Here is a 20,905-nt window from a genome sequence, read left to right on the forward strand (position 1 = left end):
TCTAAACTTTTCATGTAGATGCATTTTGGGTATCATATTTATTTTTGAGAAATAAACAACCCCATGAAAAAATAAGCAGTTCCTCATTAGGTGTTCACTTATTTTTACTCAAGTAAAGTGAGTTAGACAAAGTTGAAGTGATAGAGATCAGAACCATTCTAAAGAATCTAGTACCATTCCATCTTTGAGTTGAAGTAACTTTAGGAGACACTAAATCAAAGTCACTGATTTTATAGGTAAGGAAACTGAGGCCAAATAAAGTAATCATCTAAACTTGTATTTTAAGTCAGTGGGAAAAGTAGTTTTATAAGCAATAGAATTAAACCAGACTTTACATCTGGTAGAGTGAGTTACGTATTCATTAGGAAAAAAGTTGTCAAGAATCTCTCTAATTTTCAGTTCGTGCTCCTTAGTAGCAGATTCTAAGAAGGCTGGAGTCCTAAATAATAGTCTGTGCTGTGTTATTCTGCTCTTTCATACTTGATTCTGCCTGCTTTAAGATTGTCAGAGAGGTTATGAACTGGAAATTATCCTAAAATAACAACATGTTGGTCTCCTGTTTTCTACAACATGAAAAAGTGACCAATTCTTTAAAGTTCTTAAAACATAACAGTTTATATTCCCTTGAAATACTCCAATTATATTGATCATATGTGTCTCACCATAGAGTAACACTTTGTGTCTCTGTTACATAGGAGATGCAGTTGAATTAGGTTTTTATGTGAAATAGAACAAAGGAATGTCTAAAAGTCCTTTTCCTTTTTTTTTTTTTTAATTTGGTAGAAATAATAACTTGGTCCAGATCTCAGCACTGATACTTAATTGAGTATCCCTAACAAAGTTAATTACCTTGTCCCTCAATTGATTCATCTAGAAAATAGAAATATTTTTTAAAGGACTGTATATGAATTGTATGGTTACCAGAATTCAATAAATAGTAGATACTATTTGTAATTATGCTTATGTACAATTTAAAAATCCCTTTCTTTGTGGAGAAAGTGGATTTATAAGTTGAGCTACCTAATTTCAGGTAAGCAATTAGTATTGCTTTCCTTTCTAGAATCCTTTCAACATTGCATGTATGTTAGCCTATACATTTGCATCCGTATGTTTATATGTATCTCCCAATATTAGTACATTACTATATAAAGATTATATTTTATTGGTCAGTAGTATTTATATAACTCCATGGAATTATTTCTTATGAAAATTAACTTTTCATTCTTTTATCCCTGTTTTCCCTACCTTAGTGTGTCATAGCTAGAGGAACCTTTAGAAATAGTTTTATGTTTAAACTTTGAAGATTTTTTTTCTCACTTCTTTGATAGTATATATTTTAATCAATGGCAGTAATATATAAATGGTCAGTTTTATTTTATATGTTTATCATAATGGACTAAACATTTAAAAACATGGTATGTTCTATATGCTTGATGTTTTATGTATACTTTTTGATTTAACTCTTATGCCACTTTATGTAGGTACTATCCTCATTTTATAGATGAAGACACTAGTAATTGACCTTGCTTGAATTTAAATTCAGAATCCGCACTTTTAACCACAACTAAATAAAGTTTTATGTGGAATTATAGAATTAGAAGTAGTTGATACTATTTGCTATGAAGTTTGGGAGTTTGTTTTATAACTTTGATTTTTTTTCAGTATATTTAAAATAATAAACTTTGTTTTCATTTATTCAGAGAGCCTTGGGATTTTAAAAGACTACCCTCATTCTGCTTTTACATTTGAAAAGAAAGTCATCAAAACAGAACCTGAAGATTCAAGATAGCTGTGATTCCCCTCCCACTGTTCTCTGAAATGGCATCAGATTTAAGGATAATGCTCCATCATAGACTTAAGCCTTAATAACCAATGTTGCCTCATTCAGCTCAAACAAATTTCATAGCCAAAGCATAAGGACTCATACAGTAGTCTGTGAAAACCAGGAAGACAAAACAATAGCCACAAAAAAGAAAAATCAAGAGAGCGCTACAATCTGTAACAAATACTGATCTATTCACATTCCTGTGTAAGTTGTTTTATGTGGAAAAGGCTTACAAGTTAATATCGTAAGCACTCATTATTTAAGAATGTACAATGTATGTGTGTAATTTATAGAAGTAAAATCTAGATGTTGAGACCTGTTCTAATAGATGTTGATATAGTTTATTTTACTTGAAATTTTGTTGTCTGTGTGTATGTAGCATAAATATTACTATATGTTTGATTTTATAATCTTTGCATTCATAAAAAAGAAAGCTTGAGTGATATTATTGGTAAGGTTGCAATGACTATAGAAAATTGGAAAGCAAATACTCAATTTAAGCCAAGGAAAATATTCTGTATTTAACACTTGATAAAACTGATTAACAGGTAATGTGTAGCATTCATTGAATACTGTCATTTTCACTCTTTTAATCAGTGCATAATTAATAAATACTGGAGAAAGCGAAAAGGATGAGAAGTAGAATAGAAAATATCTCTTACCTAGATACCAACGATTGTACTGTATGAGAGCTACTTATAATGTAACAAAGGTAGGAAGCTGTTATGTGGACAGAGAACTTGAAACACGTTAACTAATGTGTAAAAGCCTTGATACTTCAGAATGTGTTAAATTGATTAACTGACATAGTTAACCATAAATGTGATAAAGATGATGACTTAACAAAGGCTATAATAGATTAAGTATGTTTTATATCTAGAAATTTTTCTCCATGTACAGGAGTCAGAGAGACTGGGATGGCTCTCACTGGGGAATGTCTTCCCACCCAGCCATCACAAGTGTGGATAAGTGTTGCACCCACATTTGCAAGGAGATTCCTATGAAGTTTAGTTGACAGCTATACCGATTATTTATTCTACAATTTCATTTCTTACACCTTTCAGATTTTCAAATGCAGGGTTTTTTTGTAAAATTCATTTTAATTTGAAAGTATGTTTTTAATTCTCCCTATTTAATTAATTGACACATACATACATATATATGGTGTGTAGGAAAATGTTAATGTACTGACATATTTAAGAGAATTTCACATTGGTTAAAAAAAGTCCAATGTACCTTTTTTCTGCTGGTTAAAGAGAAAATATTTGACACTTCCTACTTCCTACAAATTCATCTAAATGCAGATATTGTCAAGAATAGCATATTGACATGGAGTTTGTGTCTTTTTGTTTTTAGTTCTGCTTTAGATCATAACTGTGTAATAAATACTAAGTCATAATCTGTTAGTCTAAAATTTGTCAGCCAAATGTTAGATGAAATGTCTTCACTGTTGTCTCTAATCACTGTCACATATGTAATTACTTTTTCATTTTGATGTGTAGAAGAGCTTTACAGTAGAAACACCAGTAAACAACTTTTATACTATTAAAAGGCTTTTTACCCTTCCTAATGATTTAATTGTACCATAATATTTTGCCCACTGAAAAAGCTTCTTACAGACCTTGCAACTTTGTTGCTAGCTTGAGGTTGATTGTTGTGGTTGTATTGTTCACTGTCTGTAGAACTAGTATGAGTATGATTTAAATAGAATGTTCAGTTTTTAATATTAGCCATAGCACTGGTTAGTATCTCAGTAGTTTCATGAAACGTTTCCTGTATTCTAATCTATTTTGAGAAATTTTGTGGTCTTTTTTTTTTTAATTGTGTCTTACAGTTCAAGTTTGTAGATTTTAATAAGCAACAGTTTTTAGAGATGCAGTAATCTTTCAACTAATATTTATCCATCTTTCATGGACCCACAAACTGCATCTTTAGATCCACACGTAAGTTTCCTTAAGTCTCTTACTTTTCTGATTTTTCAAGCTTAGTGATTAAGGAGGAAGCACAAGAAAATTTTCAGTAGAATACAGTTTTTATTTTGTAAACACTAATGTATTAAACTTGCTATACATTAAAGCAAATAATATATATTTTTATTTGAATTGTATATATGAATTAGATGTTATAACTAGTTGATTTTTTTCATTGTGTTGGAGGTATTTTCATTGAACAAGGTCATTTGGTTACCTCAGTATTACAGCCAATATAGTCTAAGGGACCATTTCCCCCCAAGTCTGTGTTGTACTTTATTGTGTGAAGTCTGCATTTTTGTGATTCTTAAAGCTGTTGGTGAGATGGGATGAGTACACTTGCTTCTTGTGGCAATAAAGATTTTCTGTGCCTCACACATTTTTGCTCATAGAACTTCCTGTGTAGCACTTTCCATAGTGGGTGACATTATCCTGCCCTGACTCCCTTACCTGGTGATTTGGGATGGGCTGGGATGTCAGAGGACGGGAGCTTATGTCTTTAGTTGTGACTAAATGTGATTGTGGCTCCCTTCATTTCTAAAAAGTTACTTGGTAAGTGATACTCAGTTGATTCTTGTCTGTCAGAGAAATAAAATCATCTTCTCATTATGAAAAGTTTATAAAGACATTTTAAAAATTCTCCACCATTTCTAACCAATTAAATAAATAAATAAAAGGAGGAACATTCAAATTTAAGATTTATAATTATAATATATTACATATTTGTAAATGCTAATGTGATTTGGCCTCAGTGTCATATGCTAATCATATGAAATTGAAGTAATAAACCTGTAGTGTTGAGCTGCCAAATGCCTTGCAGTGAGGTTTTAATTGATGAGGTTTGTAGATTCATCTTTAGTGAAGAACTTCAATGTATTGGGTATCCCAAAGTAGGGATGACAGCTACAAAAGAAATACAAGATATAAGTCTTGCTTTTTGTCAACTCAAAACCTAGTTGGGTGGGATCTAATACCACTCATATAAAACACTAATTTTAGTGTTATAAAATTGGGATGAATAAGGAGCTGCCATCGAGGTGCATTCTGCTTGTGTAGGCGTTATGGTACTAGACACTTTATAGGTAAAAGAAAGCACATTTAGTGAGTGAGGTGTAGAAGAAGAGATCCACCAGGGCTGAAGCAATTAATGTTAAGGAGTGAGATTTGACATAAAGTCATAATAATAGTACATTTCATTTTAAGGCTGCCTTTGTTTTGTTGTTTATTATTTCCCTTGTCCTTAATAAAAGCTCAGGTAAAAACTTTAGGTTTGGTGATTTTTTTTTGAGGTCTCTAGTGTACCTTTACAGTCATGGTTGATAGTATTTAAGGCGTAAAACCTAATAAGAGTATGGGGAATTTCCTAGCATATGGTCCACTCAGTTGGCAACTGAGTATTAAGTATTATTAACACCCATTTTATTTGTGACTTAATTTAATACTGCATTGACTCTCCAAAAGAAAATCAGTGAAGTTATTAATCTAAAGAAACCAGAAGCTCTATCTCTGAGGAAATGAACTCGTTTAGTAAATAGCTAATGTCAGAATTCAACAAACATTTTGTGTTTGTAACAGATTGAGAGATATGACCAAATATAATAGTTGTATTTAACTAAAACCCACCTTGTGGTTTCAGCTGTGCATGAAGCGGTGTTTCAAGGAATCCAAGTTTATTTGTTATTATCTGTGAAGTCTTCATAAATGATATGTTTGAGCTTCCAAAGTTAATAAAATGATCCACTATCCTAACACTGTTATTGGAAATACAAATTAATCTCAAAAACCTTGATGTTAACTACTTCTTTAGTGGCCTTGTAAGACAATTTTTACAGATGGAATAAAAAACCAGATAAAATAATGTCTGGTTCCATTACAAACTGGTTCATTACAAAATCAGTTCATTAAGTTCATTTATTTCATTTGTTTCCCACCCTTTTGGGGTAACATAATCCTTAAGTATTAAAATAATACTCTGTTGAATTCTGAGTCTCCTGGCCATGTCTGACTCTTTGTCACAATTTCCCAGGTTATCCTTGTGGACAGCTCAGTGATTTACTTCCACAGCATTGCTCTAATAATGTTAAAGGTCTGATGTGTACCATTTCATCTTCAGCCAAAGGAGATTTCTGTAGCAATTGAGTAAGACCTTCAGACAAGGAGCATGAGAAACAGAATAATCACAAAACACCAATCTTATTTTTTATTTCAACATCCATATAGAATAACTAGTTGCCATTTTTCCATCCTGTTCTTAAATTTCAAAATATTTAATTGATTAAAAATCCTAAGTATTCTAGTGTACAATATGATATATACATAAATCAAGTGATACTACACTACCCAAATTAAGACACCTCAGTGAGAAATTGTCTCTTAATTTTGGTTTTACATTTAATATACTTTAATTAGTTTATTTACCTTCATTCAGTAAGGTGTTTTAAAATATTCTGCACAGAACATCATTTTACATTGATATAAAGGGGAAAAGCCTAAGGACAATTCTAAGTTCCAGAATTTTCTAGTTTTTTTTTTTTATTTTATGATTACTTTTTATTTGTTTTCCATTGTGCCTTCTTAAAAGAATTGACTTTTTTCTTCACAGAGAAATAATGTTTTTTGAATGCTGCCATCAAAACATGATGTTGCAAAATGCAAGTTCAGTGTGTAAATAGGTCATGATGGTAATGCCATACAAGGTTAAACATCACAAACCCAAGGATTTTCCTCAACTTAAAAGTGGCAAATTTTGTGAGTTTCCTGGTACTTCAAACAAGTTGGTAATCAACCCAGGCTAGTTTTGCTGTGGGTCAGCCCCAGTGGTGGTATAAATTAGATTGTGCTTCATATTTACACATTCTGAAACCTTATGAGTCATCTTTGCATTAAAAGTTTGCACCTTGTAAATTTATGTTTAAAGTACCGTGTTCAAATCAACACCCACACATAATCCTAAGCAAGCAAAGCCATTCTCATAACTGTCACAGATACCAATATTGGCAGGTCACTTAGGCTGAGTATGTAGGAAGATATTTGAGTAGCGCATATGTAGGTGGAATCTTACCAGTAACTGGCTCAGCAGAGGCATTTGGTAATTTTCTGAGACTACCTATCACCCTCAACTGTGAACTGTTAAACATCTGTGGGCTAGCATCATACTCTGCTGTTATCCTTTGCAGAAGACAAAGAGATTCTTTGGTAGCACATTCTCCCATATAAGCTCTCTGGAGTCTCATCATTTTAGTGATATTTCCCCCAAAAATACATATCTTCTACCCTCAGGTCCCTCACAACATATAAGGGAATTTTCTGTCAAAAGTTAAAATAGACTAGGTCATCTTTTTTCCTTTCTGAATGCAGCCAATATTTCTATCATCAGAACATGTCCATGTATTGATTGTGTGAATTTCTCTTGTGAATATCAGCTAACCCAAATTGAACCATTTCTTTCTGATTTTCATTGGTGAGAAGGCAACAAGATAACTTGTATATGAGAGAGAGAGGGGTATCACACATACCACTAAGTACTTCAATTTTTAGGGATTAAAAAAGTTTCCACTTAAAAATTAACATCAAAGGTGAAATAATTGAATGTTACCTAGTTAATTCAATGAGAAGAAAAACCTTAACATATTGTAATATTTTAAAGTGAGGAGAAGGATCCCACTTCCTGGGACTCTTAAGCTTGTATCTGATAGTTGGTTTACAAGAGAAATAGGTACTTGTTTTTTCCCTATGGTCCCTTATTAAGAAGGCAAAAACTAGTTTTGCCTTGTGATCTAAAACTGAAGCTAATTTTTTAATCTAGTAGTGACAGTATCAAATAAGACTATTTCCTAGCATAAGGTCTTCAGATTCACATTAACCCACTCTGCAATCTCAAGAGGTAAGTATTAGCACCACAATTGGCAGATGAGAAAATGGACATCTAAAGAGATAGATAATAGTTACTATACAACTAGTAGGTTGAAACTTGGGTCACTCTACTTTTCTGATGTCCAATTACATGTGCTCCCTAAGCAGTCAAATATCCCTTAAACCAAGTAGCTTGCATTGTGTTGAATCTTTTTTGTAGTAAGCCCTTTATACAGATAAAGCTTAAATACCCACGTGTAGACACGAGGAGGGCGTATGTGAAAATGGTCACATTAACTGTTGATTGGCTCATTAATTGTTAGTGGTTTAGATTCCAGAAAAGGTTTCCTATTGATTCATTTGATCCATTCTGAAGGCAGGGGTTGAAGAGGAAAGTGAAAGATGTTATACTGCTTTGGGGCTAGCATGTTAGAAAGGCCAAGGTTGGGGAAGTGAAAGTCATAGACACCATCAGGAAATTGTAATGGACTAGAGGAAAGAATTCAAATAAAAATTTAATGAGGTGAAACATTCAGAGAATAGGATGCTTTGAAACTACTAAATTCTCTGTAATTTGGGAAGCAGAAGTAAGTATTTGACAAGGGGAGTAAAACAGTCCAAAGCTGTTTGGAACATAATCCCAAAGTAAACTGGATCCTTAATCTAAGGTGTTCAAAGAAGCCCTGGAGGGTTTGATTTGGACTGTGATGTGTGGAAGGACTAGGATGCTGTTACAGTTGTTCAACCATCAGGTAGGTGTAAAGGTGTTACAACTGAATTCACATGGCACAGTGACAATAAGGAGCAAGGTGAACTAAAATGAAGGAGTTCATGGAAAAGGAACATAGCCTTTGGATGAAAATTATCCATGATTATGAGCCTAGAAAAAGAAGAGAATAGTAACCACTTTCAAAAAGAGAATCCAGGAAGGAATGAGAGTTTTGTTCTCAGTATTTGGGGAGAGATGGTTCAGTTTGGGGGTTGTTGGGGTTACCCTGAAGCAACAAGAAATAATGAACCAAAGAGAATGTACAAAACCTAAGCAGGAGTTGAAGACTTGAAAATTTGAAGTAATTTTCCTAGAGATTCCATCAAGGGCAAAGTTTTAGACAAACTGGTAGTCCATGAATAAGAGACCTGTGATTAAAGGTTGAGGTGTATGGGGCTGGAAGGAAGGATTCAAAGAAGGAAAAAAGTTGGCTAGGTTTCAAACTATGATTTGTCTTCATTTGCATTTCCAAATTTCTCCCTCAAATTATTTATGAAGGAGAAAATCAATTTTTTCCAGTACTGGAATTTGAACTCAAGATCTCATTGCCCCCAGTCTGAGAAAGGTTAATTTTATAATCATGAACTCTTTTCCTTTCCTTCAGTGAGTGCAAAATTCTAGAACCAACACTTTATTCAAAGCTTACAAGGCTAGCTTTCTCATTTCAGTTGTGACCTAATTAATCCAATTTATAAACCAGCAAATTGGGCTTTTTCTTATTTTATGAGAAAATAAACTACCAAAAAATTTAGGAACTCATTGATACCTAGAGAAGGAATTGGTTTCCATCTGATGAATTGTTTCTGTCCTGGTTTCTCTACCTGTAATGAATGATGAAGGACAATCATACTGTATATTTAAAATATAGATTGCCTCCAGTTCCTTTATGTGGACCAGTGTTAGGAACCCAATGAGACAGTTGTGCAAGAGTTGAGGAAGGAACTGTATACATACTGATGAGATAAATTCACAATCAAATATAAGTGCTGTCCTTTACCTATTTCTTAAATTGAGGGTCCTTTAAAATACATGGATACATAATGGTTTGGTAAAACAGTTTTTAAAACTCAAAGGTTTCTTAAGTATAAGAAAAATTATTATGAATACTTTTTTAGGCACACCTAAGGAAAAGACAACCATAAGGACAAATGAAGGTATGATTCTTGAACTCAAAACATTTATAAACTAAAAAAATATTATTCTGAACAAACACAGAAAAAGACTGTATCTCTAATACCTAGGGACCATTCTTTGCTTCGACTCAAAGACATGGATGCAGGAATAGTGATTGTTGGGGACATCTTGGAAATTGTCTTCCACAGAGAGGGAGACAGGACCGCTGTTGAGTTTGAGCAAATAGTGAGCGATAATAATACTAACAGTGAAGTTGTTTAGGATTTATTTGGAAACAAAAGACTGAAGATCAGGAAAGTCTGCAGATAAGGAAAGCCTAGAGCTGAGGTGAAGATTGAAATCTTGGATTTGGCAGTCCTTAGAGTCTCAAAAATGGCAGTTGAAGCCAAGGGAGTGAGAAAGTACAGAAATAAAAGAGAAGGTGGTCAGGGAGAAAACCCTGGGAAATGTGAACTCATGGGGCAGGTGGAATGACAAGAGCCATCAAAGACACTAAGAAAGAGCAGTCAGATAGGCAGGAGGACAGTTGAGAGATTTTGGAGGCCAATGCAGGAGGCCACAGAGTGGACCCGTCAATAATACTAGATTAAGGAAGAGTCAAGAAGGACGAGGAGGACAGTCTGGAGTTGATTGTTAAGGAGGTCTTTGTTAAGACCTCTTACTTTCAGAGAGTACTAAGTTTCAGAGTAATTGGGAAGAATAATTAATGTGATTTGCTAACATAAAACAACATATTGATAAAAGTAAATGAAGTATATAAACACGAGTAATGAACTTTACATATGACATCTTTTATTCAAATCTAAGGGCTCCCTATTCCTTGATAAACACCTCATCCTTCCTTCATTCACAGAAGGTTAGAAAGTCTTATTTTAAAGCTCTTTGAAACATCCAAGCTCACAAACAAGCCAGAATTCAATGCACCTTGAACCCTAAACCTCCTCATCCAATCCACTGTCCCAGCCTTCATCTCAAAGAAGAATACACAGAACAGGGACAGGGCAACAGCTAAACTTTACCGCAGAGCAGATTTGTTAAAAGAAAACATTGAGGGTTTTTTGTTCTGTCTTCTTTGTTTTTCTGTTTCAGCAAAATGTTTCAGTATTTTTATACTGAAAAATACTAATGATTCTTGACCTAAGATCAGGCCACCCTCATCGATATCTAGCTGTTTACAATAACTTTGTGTTTCTTTGGTTTCAAACATTTCACTTTCTTTGTCACTGCTTATCTGTAGTTGTTATGGCTTCAAAATTAGGTAGTAAAAATCAAGGCATGAAGAGATTTTTAGAAGACAACCATAATAACTCACCAATGAACATTTTTAAAAGATCTGAAATGTGCTTAAACCTCTAAAATGTACTTGTTTTTCTCATGTGAAAGCAGCTTTAAGTTATGATTGGAACACTGTATTAGCTATAGCTCATCCTAAACATAGTCTTCCTGATCTCTCAGAAAAGATTAATTTTATTTTGGACTTACTATATAGTCCAAGCTCACTATCGTCCTGCCTCTCCTTCTTAAGTGCTGGAATTACAGATGTGAACCACCACACTCAGCTTAGAAATGATGAATTTTGATGCCTTTAATTCTATGAAAGTAAACCTGCTACATTTTCTGTTAGCTTCTGCTGCCAGAGAAGATAAGTATATACATGACCAGCCTAAAAAGGAATATGTACCCACTCCTGTATGGAAAGAAAAGACCTGGCTTTTTTGTTCACAAAGAGCATCAGAACTGGAGTAAAGAGCTATTATATCTTAGCATGCTAGGAACCTACAACACACTATTCTTGAGCAAAAATACAAGGTAACTAACTTTTATAAGGACTTCTGAATTGAAAAAGTTAGACTAGTTGAAGCTAATCCTTTGGAGAGTGCTTTTTCAGCTTAATAAAAGTGGCTTTTAAACTTCACTCCATTTTCTCCAAATCGCTTTTAAAACTGTCCTTTGTTTGTTTTTGTTTATTTGTTTGTTTGATAGCAGGGGTGGCGTCAGAGTTCTAATAAGATAGATATTATCATATGACACACATGTAAAGACAGAAGAACAAAAGGAACCTTTTTTTTTTAATAGAAAGAGCATAAAATGTTGAGATTATCTCCCCAATTCTCAAAATGAACCCAGGCTCAGTTGTCGGGTGACAGAGCCAGGGTGAGACCCACAGTCCTTAGTTCCCTAGTGCAGTGCTTGATCTCCTGTCACACTCTTCCTGTTCACTAGATGAGATTTTTATTATTTAACAAAAACAGACCACCAATAACTCAACTTTTTACCACTGGCTATTAGAGAAAATCCAGGAAACATGAGGTTGAGTCCTGGCTCACTTACCACTTATTTTGACAGCCACCAGCAAGTCAGTTTATATCTCCACTTGTAAAGTTGTGTTTTCCTTGTCCATAAAGTACACTTTGATAGTTTAAAGTCATGTTCTACAAATCAAAGAACTGGGGGCCAAAAAGCCTTCATTTTATAATTGGTTTTATCTCTTTAAGCAAGTTATTGAAGCCTTTTGACCTTCAATTTTCTCATTGGTAAGATGTGAAGCATAAGCAATGCTCTTCAAATCCCAGGATAGTGGGGGAACCATGGACTATAAAGGACATAAGATGGTCTAAGATCATTACAGCCTTTTAGGATATGTCAGTGCTCTCTTACCTGAGTGCACGCATATCTCCAAGAATCCATGACATTAATTTTTAAATGTTTAAATAATTGACAGTATTTACTGAAAAAAAAATTTCTTGGCATCTACAACCTTTCTCTCACCATCAAAGAGCATGCTTTGCTTACTTGTTATAATCTCACTTTAAGGGCCTTTTATTCAACATACAAGAGGCACTTTTATGCAGTTAAAGAAGAATATAGTTCCAGACACCAGGATTCCAGTCCTTGGCTCTGCTATTGTCATCGTGTGTGACTTATCAAGTTATATCTTACTGTTTATTTGCTTACTTATTTACTTATTTATCTCATTCTGAGACAAGACTTTGCTATGTAGCCCAGACTGGCCTTGAACTCCAGATCCTCGTGCATCAGCCTCCCGAGTGCTGAGATTACAAGTGTGTCCCGCCCAGTATTCAAGTCAGATCTTTGTTGAACCTCAGTTTCCTCATCTCTGAAAAGGGGTTGGATTTTCACTGGCTGTCAACTCTATATCATGTGCTCATGGGTAAGCCGGTGAAGCATGCTGGTCCTCTTCATACAGTGCATACAATGATGCACATTGGCTTCAACTTTTACCTAAATTTCAGCGGGTTCACAGCATTACTCAATATATAATAGACTCCAAGTTAATAATCCCTAACATAGTTAGTTGCTTTAAACTTTGTCTACAAATTCTATACCAAAGCTGTCTGTCTATTTTAGACAAAGGATAGCCTTCCACGTTTAGTTAGCTTTTCTTTTTTCTTTCTTTTTTTTTTTTTTTGTGGTACTAGGGTTTGGACTCAGGGCCTACACCTATTAATGGCCCCTTTTAGTGATGGGTGGTTTTTTTTTTGTTTTGTTTTGTTTTTGAGGTAGAATCTCACAAACTATTTTTCCAGGCTAGCTTTGAACTGTGATCCTCCTGATCTCTACCTCTTGAGTAGCTAGGATTACAGGTATCAACCACTGGTGCCCAGCTTAGTTAGCTTTTCTATTCATTAAAGTTCAACCAAAATCCTGTAGATGTTGGGAGCATTCTGGCACAGGGCTAAGCACATGACCACTCCACAAACAGTGGAAATTTGTGAGGAAAAGGATTGGATGACCCCAGTATTATTTAAAACGAGAACTTCTAAGTATGTCTTCTCATATCTGATGGCTGGATCTTTTTTGGGGAGAGGCTGACACATCAGGCACACTTTCTAAAACAAATTCTTCAATCTCTGTTCCATATTAAAAAGCAAATTCAGTAAGTTGAAAGACCATTCACTGCTCTAAAAGGATACACAGAAAGGGGAGAAATAAATAACTTATGTTCTTTTGCTTGATAGTACTTGTTTTGAGAATCAGATGAATGACAACAGGCAATGTACTCACTCTATCAATGGTTGATCCCCATGTGGAGCTATAAGCTAGACTGTGTGGTTGACTAGAAAAGAACACTTCAAATTAGTTTGAACACAAAGGGAAGTTTCTGGAAAGAATGCAAGAATATCTTACAGAACCCAGCCTCCGAAGAAACTGAGATCCAAGGAGCTGGGAGATTCAGAAACAATGGTTATTCTCTCACCTCTCTGAGAGGACAGCATGGTCCCTCATTCCCTCTTCTCTCTGCACATTTATCTTATCTCTCTCATGGCTGCCCAACTCAGCCCAATAACAACTTTCTATCTAGACCCTAACAAAGACTAACTGGAGTTTCTAAAGCCCAATTTCCTGCAGCAAGAATTTGCTCTAGCTTAAGGCACCATGTTTCTATGGTGAGTTGGAAGACGTTGGGTTATATCCTATGGAAATATTGCTTACATGGCAAAATTTCCAAGACGGGGGCTTGCACAGTTTTCCAAAACAGAGAGAAGTGTCTTTCATGTCTAATATGTGGCAACCTCGAGTCAAAGCAAGGAAATCAGTAGTATCATGATGACCAGCGTAGCATGTAGCTCTGATGCTTATTCCCACAGTTTAGTCTCTCCCTGCTCTTTCTCCACACAGAGACAGGAAGCAATTATCTGGAGAAGGCACCCAGAGCCTGGCACTTAGGAAGGGAGGAGACAGAGAGTCTAATGTCTTGGTCATATATATTTCTTTCCAGATGGATTCCAATACTGAAGATTTTTAGTTGCCACCACTTCCTGAACTCTTCTTCTTACCAGGGGAATGTAAACTGTAGAGTGGGAATGAATAATATATCATTTTACAACAAAAGTTATTAGACCATTTAACTATTTATTAATGTTAGTCTTTCTTCATGGTGGTCGGTGGTGTTTTGTTTTGTTTTTTTAAGACAGTTGGGAAAATGTAGCTTAGCTTTGAAATTATACAGCTATATTAATTAGCACTGTTTTGTTTGCTAAAAATATAAGCTCACTTAAACTAGCTTAAGAAAAATTCCAATTTTATTTTAAGAATACAGTCATGTTTAAAGATAAAAGGATAAAAGGGCAGCTCTAGTTAGGCTGAAAATGCCAACCTAAAACGTATTAGGAGCCCGAATAGTCTTCTTGCCACTGATTTCTCTGCACATGGTTGTGAGTTCTTCTTCTTATTATCTCTCCAAGCTGGCTTTTACCTGTTCCTAATTCACAAGGTGGAATATGACTGCCAACAACAGTGAGTTTACACTTTTAGTAATGTGATTTTTTGAGATGTGTATGTGTATGTGTGTGCACACATACATTTCTGTTCTCTACTTCTTTCTGCTCTCCCAGAGCCATCCACATCAACTTGAATATTGGCTCTAGCCAATATTCAGAGATAAAGAAGCAGTCAATGTTGTTTAGTTTTTATTTTTGTTCAGATTTATACAGCAGGTTCTTTTGTAAGAGCCTGTCATAAACAACAGTTTTGAAAGCCAAAGAAAGCTTTCAATTTGAATGAGGTAGGTTTTGCTGAGGAATAAAAGGAAAAAAGGATTGTGAAAGTTGAAAGGAAAGGCCTTGAAAGAAACAAGCATAGAATTTATGTCTTAACACATTGGAAAGAGTCTGGAAGAAAACTCAGAATGAAACTACCCCCTCCCAGGAAGAGGGGAGGCAAGGCAAGTGGAGCTAGGTATAAGTGAATTCACCAGGATAAGAGAACAGAGATATGTGGACAGAGGCAGAATTGGGATTGGAGAGAGACTGTGAGTACCTTACTCATTGGGAACCCACAAAGGGGGAACCCAATCCTGCTTGCAAAGTATGAATCACCACTGCAATTAGCTCACACTTCCATTGGTCCTTTGTACCATGGAGCCACAATTAGCTGAGTTTTTTTGCTTCACTACCTACAGAAGTCTTCCCACTGACAGCAACCAGCACATCACTTTGGCCCATCCAGTGATCAGGTATCTGTGGATCCCCACTTGATCTACCCCTGGTGGAGAATCAGCCTTTTCAACAGATCAGGATATTCCTAATATTTCCTGAAGACAGCGAACCTTGATCCCAGAGTGGGTTATAGGTGTGGTAAGGAAAGAGTGACACTGCCTGCTACTTGGAAACTACTGGACAGTGAGGAAAGCAAAGAGTCTTGCTACATAGATTGTTGCTATCTCCAAGTCCCATTTCAAATGCCCAGGGAAGGGATTCTGAGTGGCTTAGCCTAGATTAGGTGTCTACTCCAGTTTAACCAACCATGGATAATGAATGATTTGTCCATTTTAGATTTAAGGAGAATGCTTTGAACTGTGTTGATACTCCAAAGTGTGTTTATGTGGAACTCTTCACACAGTTGCAATTCACAGGACCAAATCATTATACATGACTTAGCTTTCAAAGTAGAATTTAATATTTTATGTAACCTTGAACACACTATTTCTTGTGCCCCAATTTCTGTACTTAAACTTTGAAGATAGTGGTAAAATTAGCTCTAAGATTTTTTATAACTTAGGATTCTGTGATTTTCTTTATTTCATCATATCTGTAGACAGTGAAAGAATTAAAAACAGATCATTGTGGCATATTGACTATTTTGAATTAAAGACACTTGAAAAAAAGGCAGGTGCAAGAAGATCATTCTGACCTATTTTCTATTTTTTGAATGCAGGAGGTGAAATTCCCACATGAAAGACACTCTTTTTACACCAGAAGGAAAAGCAACATTCTTATCATCAAAGATTAGAAGTCAAAACTGAGAGAATTCTATGCAGATTTTATAACGAAAATCATCCTTTTAGCTCCCCCATGTAATTTAGTTGTTTCTTCAAAGCTTAATGCTCTTTGTCCAATTCTGTCTATAAGTAACTGCCTCTAACTGCTTCTTCATGTCTTCATTGCTTTATGCTATGTAAAACTTGCATTACATAAATTTGTATGCTTTTCTCCTGTTGATCTGTCTTATGTTAATTTAATTCTCAGGTCTATCTGGAAAGAAACTCTGAAGGAAAGCCTTGCTCCTCTACAATGGCTGCAGGTTGATGATTCAGAGTTTGTACTGAAAACTCAAATCCTGTTCTATAACCAATATCTTCTATACATACATACACACCATACACTTCACAACTGCACCTATCCTGCCCCTCCCCCCCATTCATTTACCAAAGGTTGCTTGTTTCCATTTTTCAGGATTAAAGTCCCTATGTTGAAACCATTGAAAGGAAGAGAACATTTTCTAGCATGGACAGGCTGAGGGAGGAGACAACTTGTAGAACGCAGATAGACATCTCCTCCAAATTCCTTAGACACACGTGGGTCTTCTGTACAGTGATGGGCATTTAATATAGGTAGCATTGCCTCAGGAGCCCAGATGACAAGTGTGGCTGGGAACATGGCTGGGACACTCAAGGACTGTTACCCTTGAGGTTGCAACAAGCCATTCCCTGTTAGCCTTGTAATAACTACATGAATAAAGCTGGAGCTGAAGTAAAGGAAGCAGGAGAAAGGAAGACAATGCTGGTGGAGACAACTTGGGAACCAATTTCCCTAAAAGGCTGAGATCCTGCAATAACTCAAATAGAAACTGAAGGTTAGTAGCTCTTTAGGGTTCATAAAACTTTGTCTTCAATTATAATGGGATGAATTGTGCCCTCCTCAAAATTCATATAATAAAGCCCTAATCCCCTGTACCTCCAAATATGCGATAGTCCCCCTCATGTGCAGTTTTGCTTTCTGTGGTTTCAGTTACTATGGACTATCACATTTCAAAACTATTAAATGGAAAATCCCAGAAATAAAAAATTCACAAATTTATTACATTATATTGCTATAATTGTTCTATTTTATTATTAATCATTGTTATTAACTCTTACTACATCTTTTATAAATTAAACTTTATCATAGATATCTATGCATAGGAAAACATATAGTATATATGTGTATGATTTGATACTATTAGTGATTTCAGACATCCACTGGGGGTCTTGGAATGTATCCTCTGCGGATAAGGGGGTACACTACTATATTTGAAGGTAGGGTTTTTAAAGAGGTAATCCATTCAGAATGAGATAATTCTGATATGAGTCATATGACAAATGTCCTTATAAGAAGAGGCAATTTGGACCTAGATGTGTGTAAAGAGAAGTTGAAGGCAAGAACAGGCCCATCTACTAGCCAAGGAAAGCAACCTGAAACAGATCCCTCCCTCACAGCACTCAGAGGGAACCGACGCTGATGACGCCTTGACCTCAGACTCCTATCCTCTAGAGCTGTGAGAAAAATAAATTTCTAATGTTTAAGCCATCTAGTCCATGGTACTTTGTTTCAGCAAACTTAGCAAATGAAGACATCAGAACATTGTTTTCCAAAGGAACTTTCTTGACGTCTTTATTTTATGGATTTTTTAATATCCAAGATTCACTGAAAAATTACTATGGTTTATTATAATCAGAGACAACATTGATATTATTTATATAAAGCTAAACACATCACTACAGAAGAGAATGCTACACAGTTATTCCACGATAATGCAACGGGATATTTTCAAGCAATTTCATAACATTCTCTGCAACAAACTCACAAATGGCTGGCTGGAGGGTCTTTTGCTCTATCTGGATAGAAATGGTGGATAGGAAAGGAGCATATCCCTTGGTATTGACCCTGATTTCCAGAGGCTCACAGTCCTTTGAAACCCAGAGGTTTATGGTGCTAAACCTTGAGAACTACAGCCTTTCAAAGGTGGAGGCCTGTTACTTTGGGCTTAGAGCACCAACACCCAGAGTGACTAGAGTTACAGCCTGAGCTTTGGGGCTGGGACCCTTGGCTCTTTAATCCTTATTAGCTGTTTTGAACTCTTAGCATCTGAGGTTTGTGGTCCTCATAGCCTAAGCTCCTGCCTTTGGCTTGTCACAGCCTCTCTCCTTCTGCCATCCTTTGTAGTCTTACCTTCTTTCAGTTTGTGCCCTCTGTTGCTCTCTGGAACTCTTCAACCACTCCCTAGTGTCACAATTCAGATCTTTGCTATCAGGGCCCTTCAGTGACTCTCTGGGACTCTTAGCCACCTCTCGGTATCACAGCTCAGATGGTTGGGTATCAGAACACTTAGTTCCCGATATCCTGTATCCTTGCTGCTGCTGCAACTGCCAGGGCTGAAGGCCCCAGGTTTTTGTCTGTTCTTCACATAACCAGCTAACTCTTCTGTACCCATGATAAAGACCACAAGTACACAAAAGATCATTCAGGTGAGGCTTTTATTGGAGTCTAATGTTGCAACGTGATGATGTGGGGCAGGACACAGAAGAGAAGGCTCCCAGCCTAACAAGAATACTAACAGTCTGCATAAACAGCCAAAAGCGAGGCATGGCAAGTTTGTGCATAGGTTGTAATCCTATCAGTCACATTCCCTCATGTGAATGGCTTCTAGTTCCTCCAATCACAAGCCTCACATTGCACCAATCACAGGGTTTTTGTGGAGTTTCTAGAGATGAGCCCTTTCCCTTTCTGAGTGAAAATGGCTGCAGGTTGAGCAGGGTCATCTAGAGTTCGCCAAGGTTTGTCTTGCTCAGAGTGGAGTCTGCCAAAGCCAGTGCAAATTGTCTGGAGTGGTCCTGACTGGCACAAGGCCTCCTGAAGCAGAAACTATGGTTTCAGAAGCAGCTATGGTTGCAGTGTTCTTTGTAGTTGGAGTGTAGTTTCCTCATGGCATCAGTGAAATGTTCATAGCCGCCAGAATGTCATGATGACAACCTGGCCAATTGCTAAAATAGCTGCTCAGTTGACAGCTCCCCTGCTCAAGACGGCTATACAAGAAGGAGGAGTCAGACAGCTGTCAGTCAGAGTCAAATTGGCCCAATAAATCACTGATTTATTGGAAAAGTAAACATTAAAGCATGTTAACAATAGAGACTAACTATTAACATTATCAGTCTTAACAATATCTACCAGTGCTTAACTCCCAGCCAAATACCCATAGGGAGAGCTGGGTCCTTCTGTCTGTCTCAAAAGTAACTGTTTGATTTTTGAATTGTACAGAATTTCCTGTTACATAACTTACTTTAGACCCAGAGCTGGCATAAAATGAAAATAGTTTCTTGACTTTGTTAGGACTCAAGTCTACAGGAATTCATGGTGATACACTGGAACAAATTGAGAACATTTGCTGGTTTAACTAATCCTTACATAATGGGCTATATGTAAGGTGTACTCCCTTTTGGTGTTTTTGAGTAGCAATGTCAAATAAAAATCTCTGTTGATCTTGTATCATACAAATGCATGCTGCACACTGAAATTTATAAGTTGGATGCCATCCATGAGATCAGCTGACAGTTTTCTAAAATCTCAGTGAGTTAATATTATGACAGAGTGCAGTTTACTAGAAACAAATGGTTTGTTTCATTGTTTAAATCCTTCTTAATTTTAAGCATTCTATTAAGTGCATTGCTGCATTGTGATTTCAATTTGTACTTCCTTTATGATTATCTTTTCATGTGTTTATTTGCTTTTCATATATCCTTTTTAAAATTTTTGATCAACACATAAAAATATCTCAAAATAGTTAGAAGATTTTGAATGTACACATAAAGAAATAATAAAAGCTTAAGGTAATGGATGTGCAAATTATTCCAAGTAATTATACCAAATGTGTACAAGAGTCATTGTCTAAATCTTAAATCAATAAGTTTCATATTTCAAAACAAAAACTAAAGAGAGAGAGAAAAAAACTAAGGAGAAAAAAAATTCTATAGAAAAGTACTACTTTTTGCCAATTTTTTTCAATCTTGACTTTGGGCTACATAAGTAAAGCCCTAAATGAATGTGTCTTTTTTTTCCTGTTTTGTTAAAAATGTTCTACACAGACATGTTTATTTTTTTTATTTTGATATAAAAATCAAATAGAACTGTTTCAGGTGTCTGTTGGACAGATAGCTATCTTTAATATTCTATAACCAAAAGTGATTGAAATAGGAAGTGTTCTTTTCTAAATGAAGCAATGACTAATGAGTTCATCAAAATCAAAGTTTTACTGATATTATTGACATAAGTAATGGAAAAACCAAATTGTGAAAATGTTACCCTACTTATAGTCTTGTAGCAAATAAATTCTTTTGAACATAAAGTGGTATATAATTTTTAAACTGGCAAATAATAGTTGTATAATTTATTTATGGGGAGCCATGCAAGTTTTGTTAATAAAATCAATTTATCCCCACTATACATACATGAAACAATATTTAAAGAATATTGGTTTGAACAAATCATATGTCAAAACTGGACTCTGTTTATGTTATCTTCCCCATTTAGTTAGAAGGATTTCATAATACAAAAAGAATTAAGTCTTTATCTGTCCTTG

General features: G+C 35.5%; 1 protein-coding gene across 2 annotated transcripts in view; it reads left to right on the top strand.

Annotated features, from left to right (window-relative positions):
- The window catches only part of Nab1 (NGFI-A binding protein 1), a 37,990-nt gene extending 33,818 nt beyond the window's left edge, over positions 1-4,172 (top strand). For both annotated transcript variants that reach the window (XM_074071288.1, XM_020176420.2), the window contains exon 8: positions 1,701-4,172. In XM_074071288.1, the coding sequence (XP_073927389.1) occupies positions 1,701-1,789 (89 nt within the window). In that variant the 3' untranslated portion in view covers positions 1,790-4,172. The remainder of the gene's footprint in view (positions 1-1,700) is intronic.
- The last annotated feature ends 16,733 nt before the right edge of the window (positions 4,173-20,905 follow it).

This window comes from Castor canadensis, chromosome 4 (genome assembly GCF_047511655.1).
Source record: "Castor canadensis chromosome 4, mCasCan1.hap1v2, whole genome shotgun sequence".
NCBI lineage: Eukaryota > Metazoa > Chordata > Mammalia > Rodentia > Castoridae > Castor > Castor canadensis.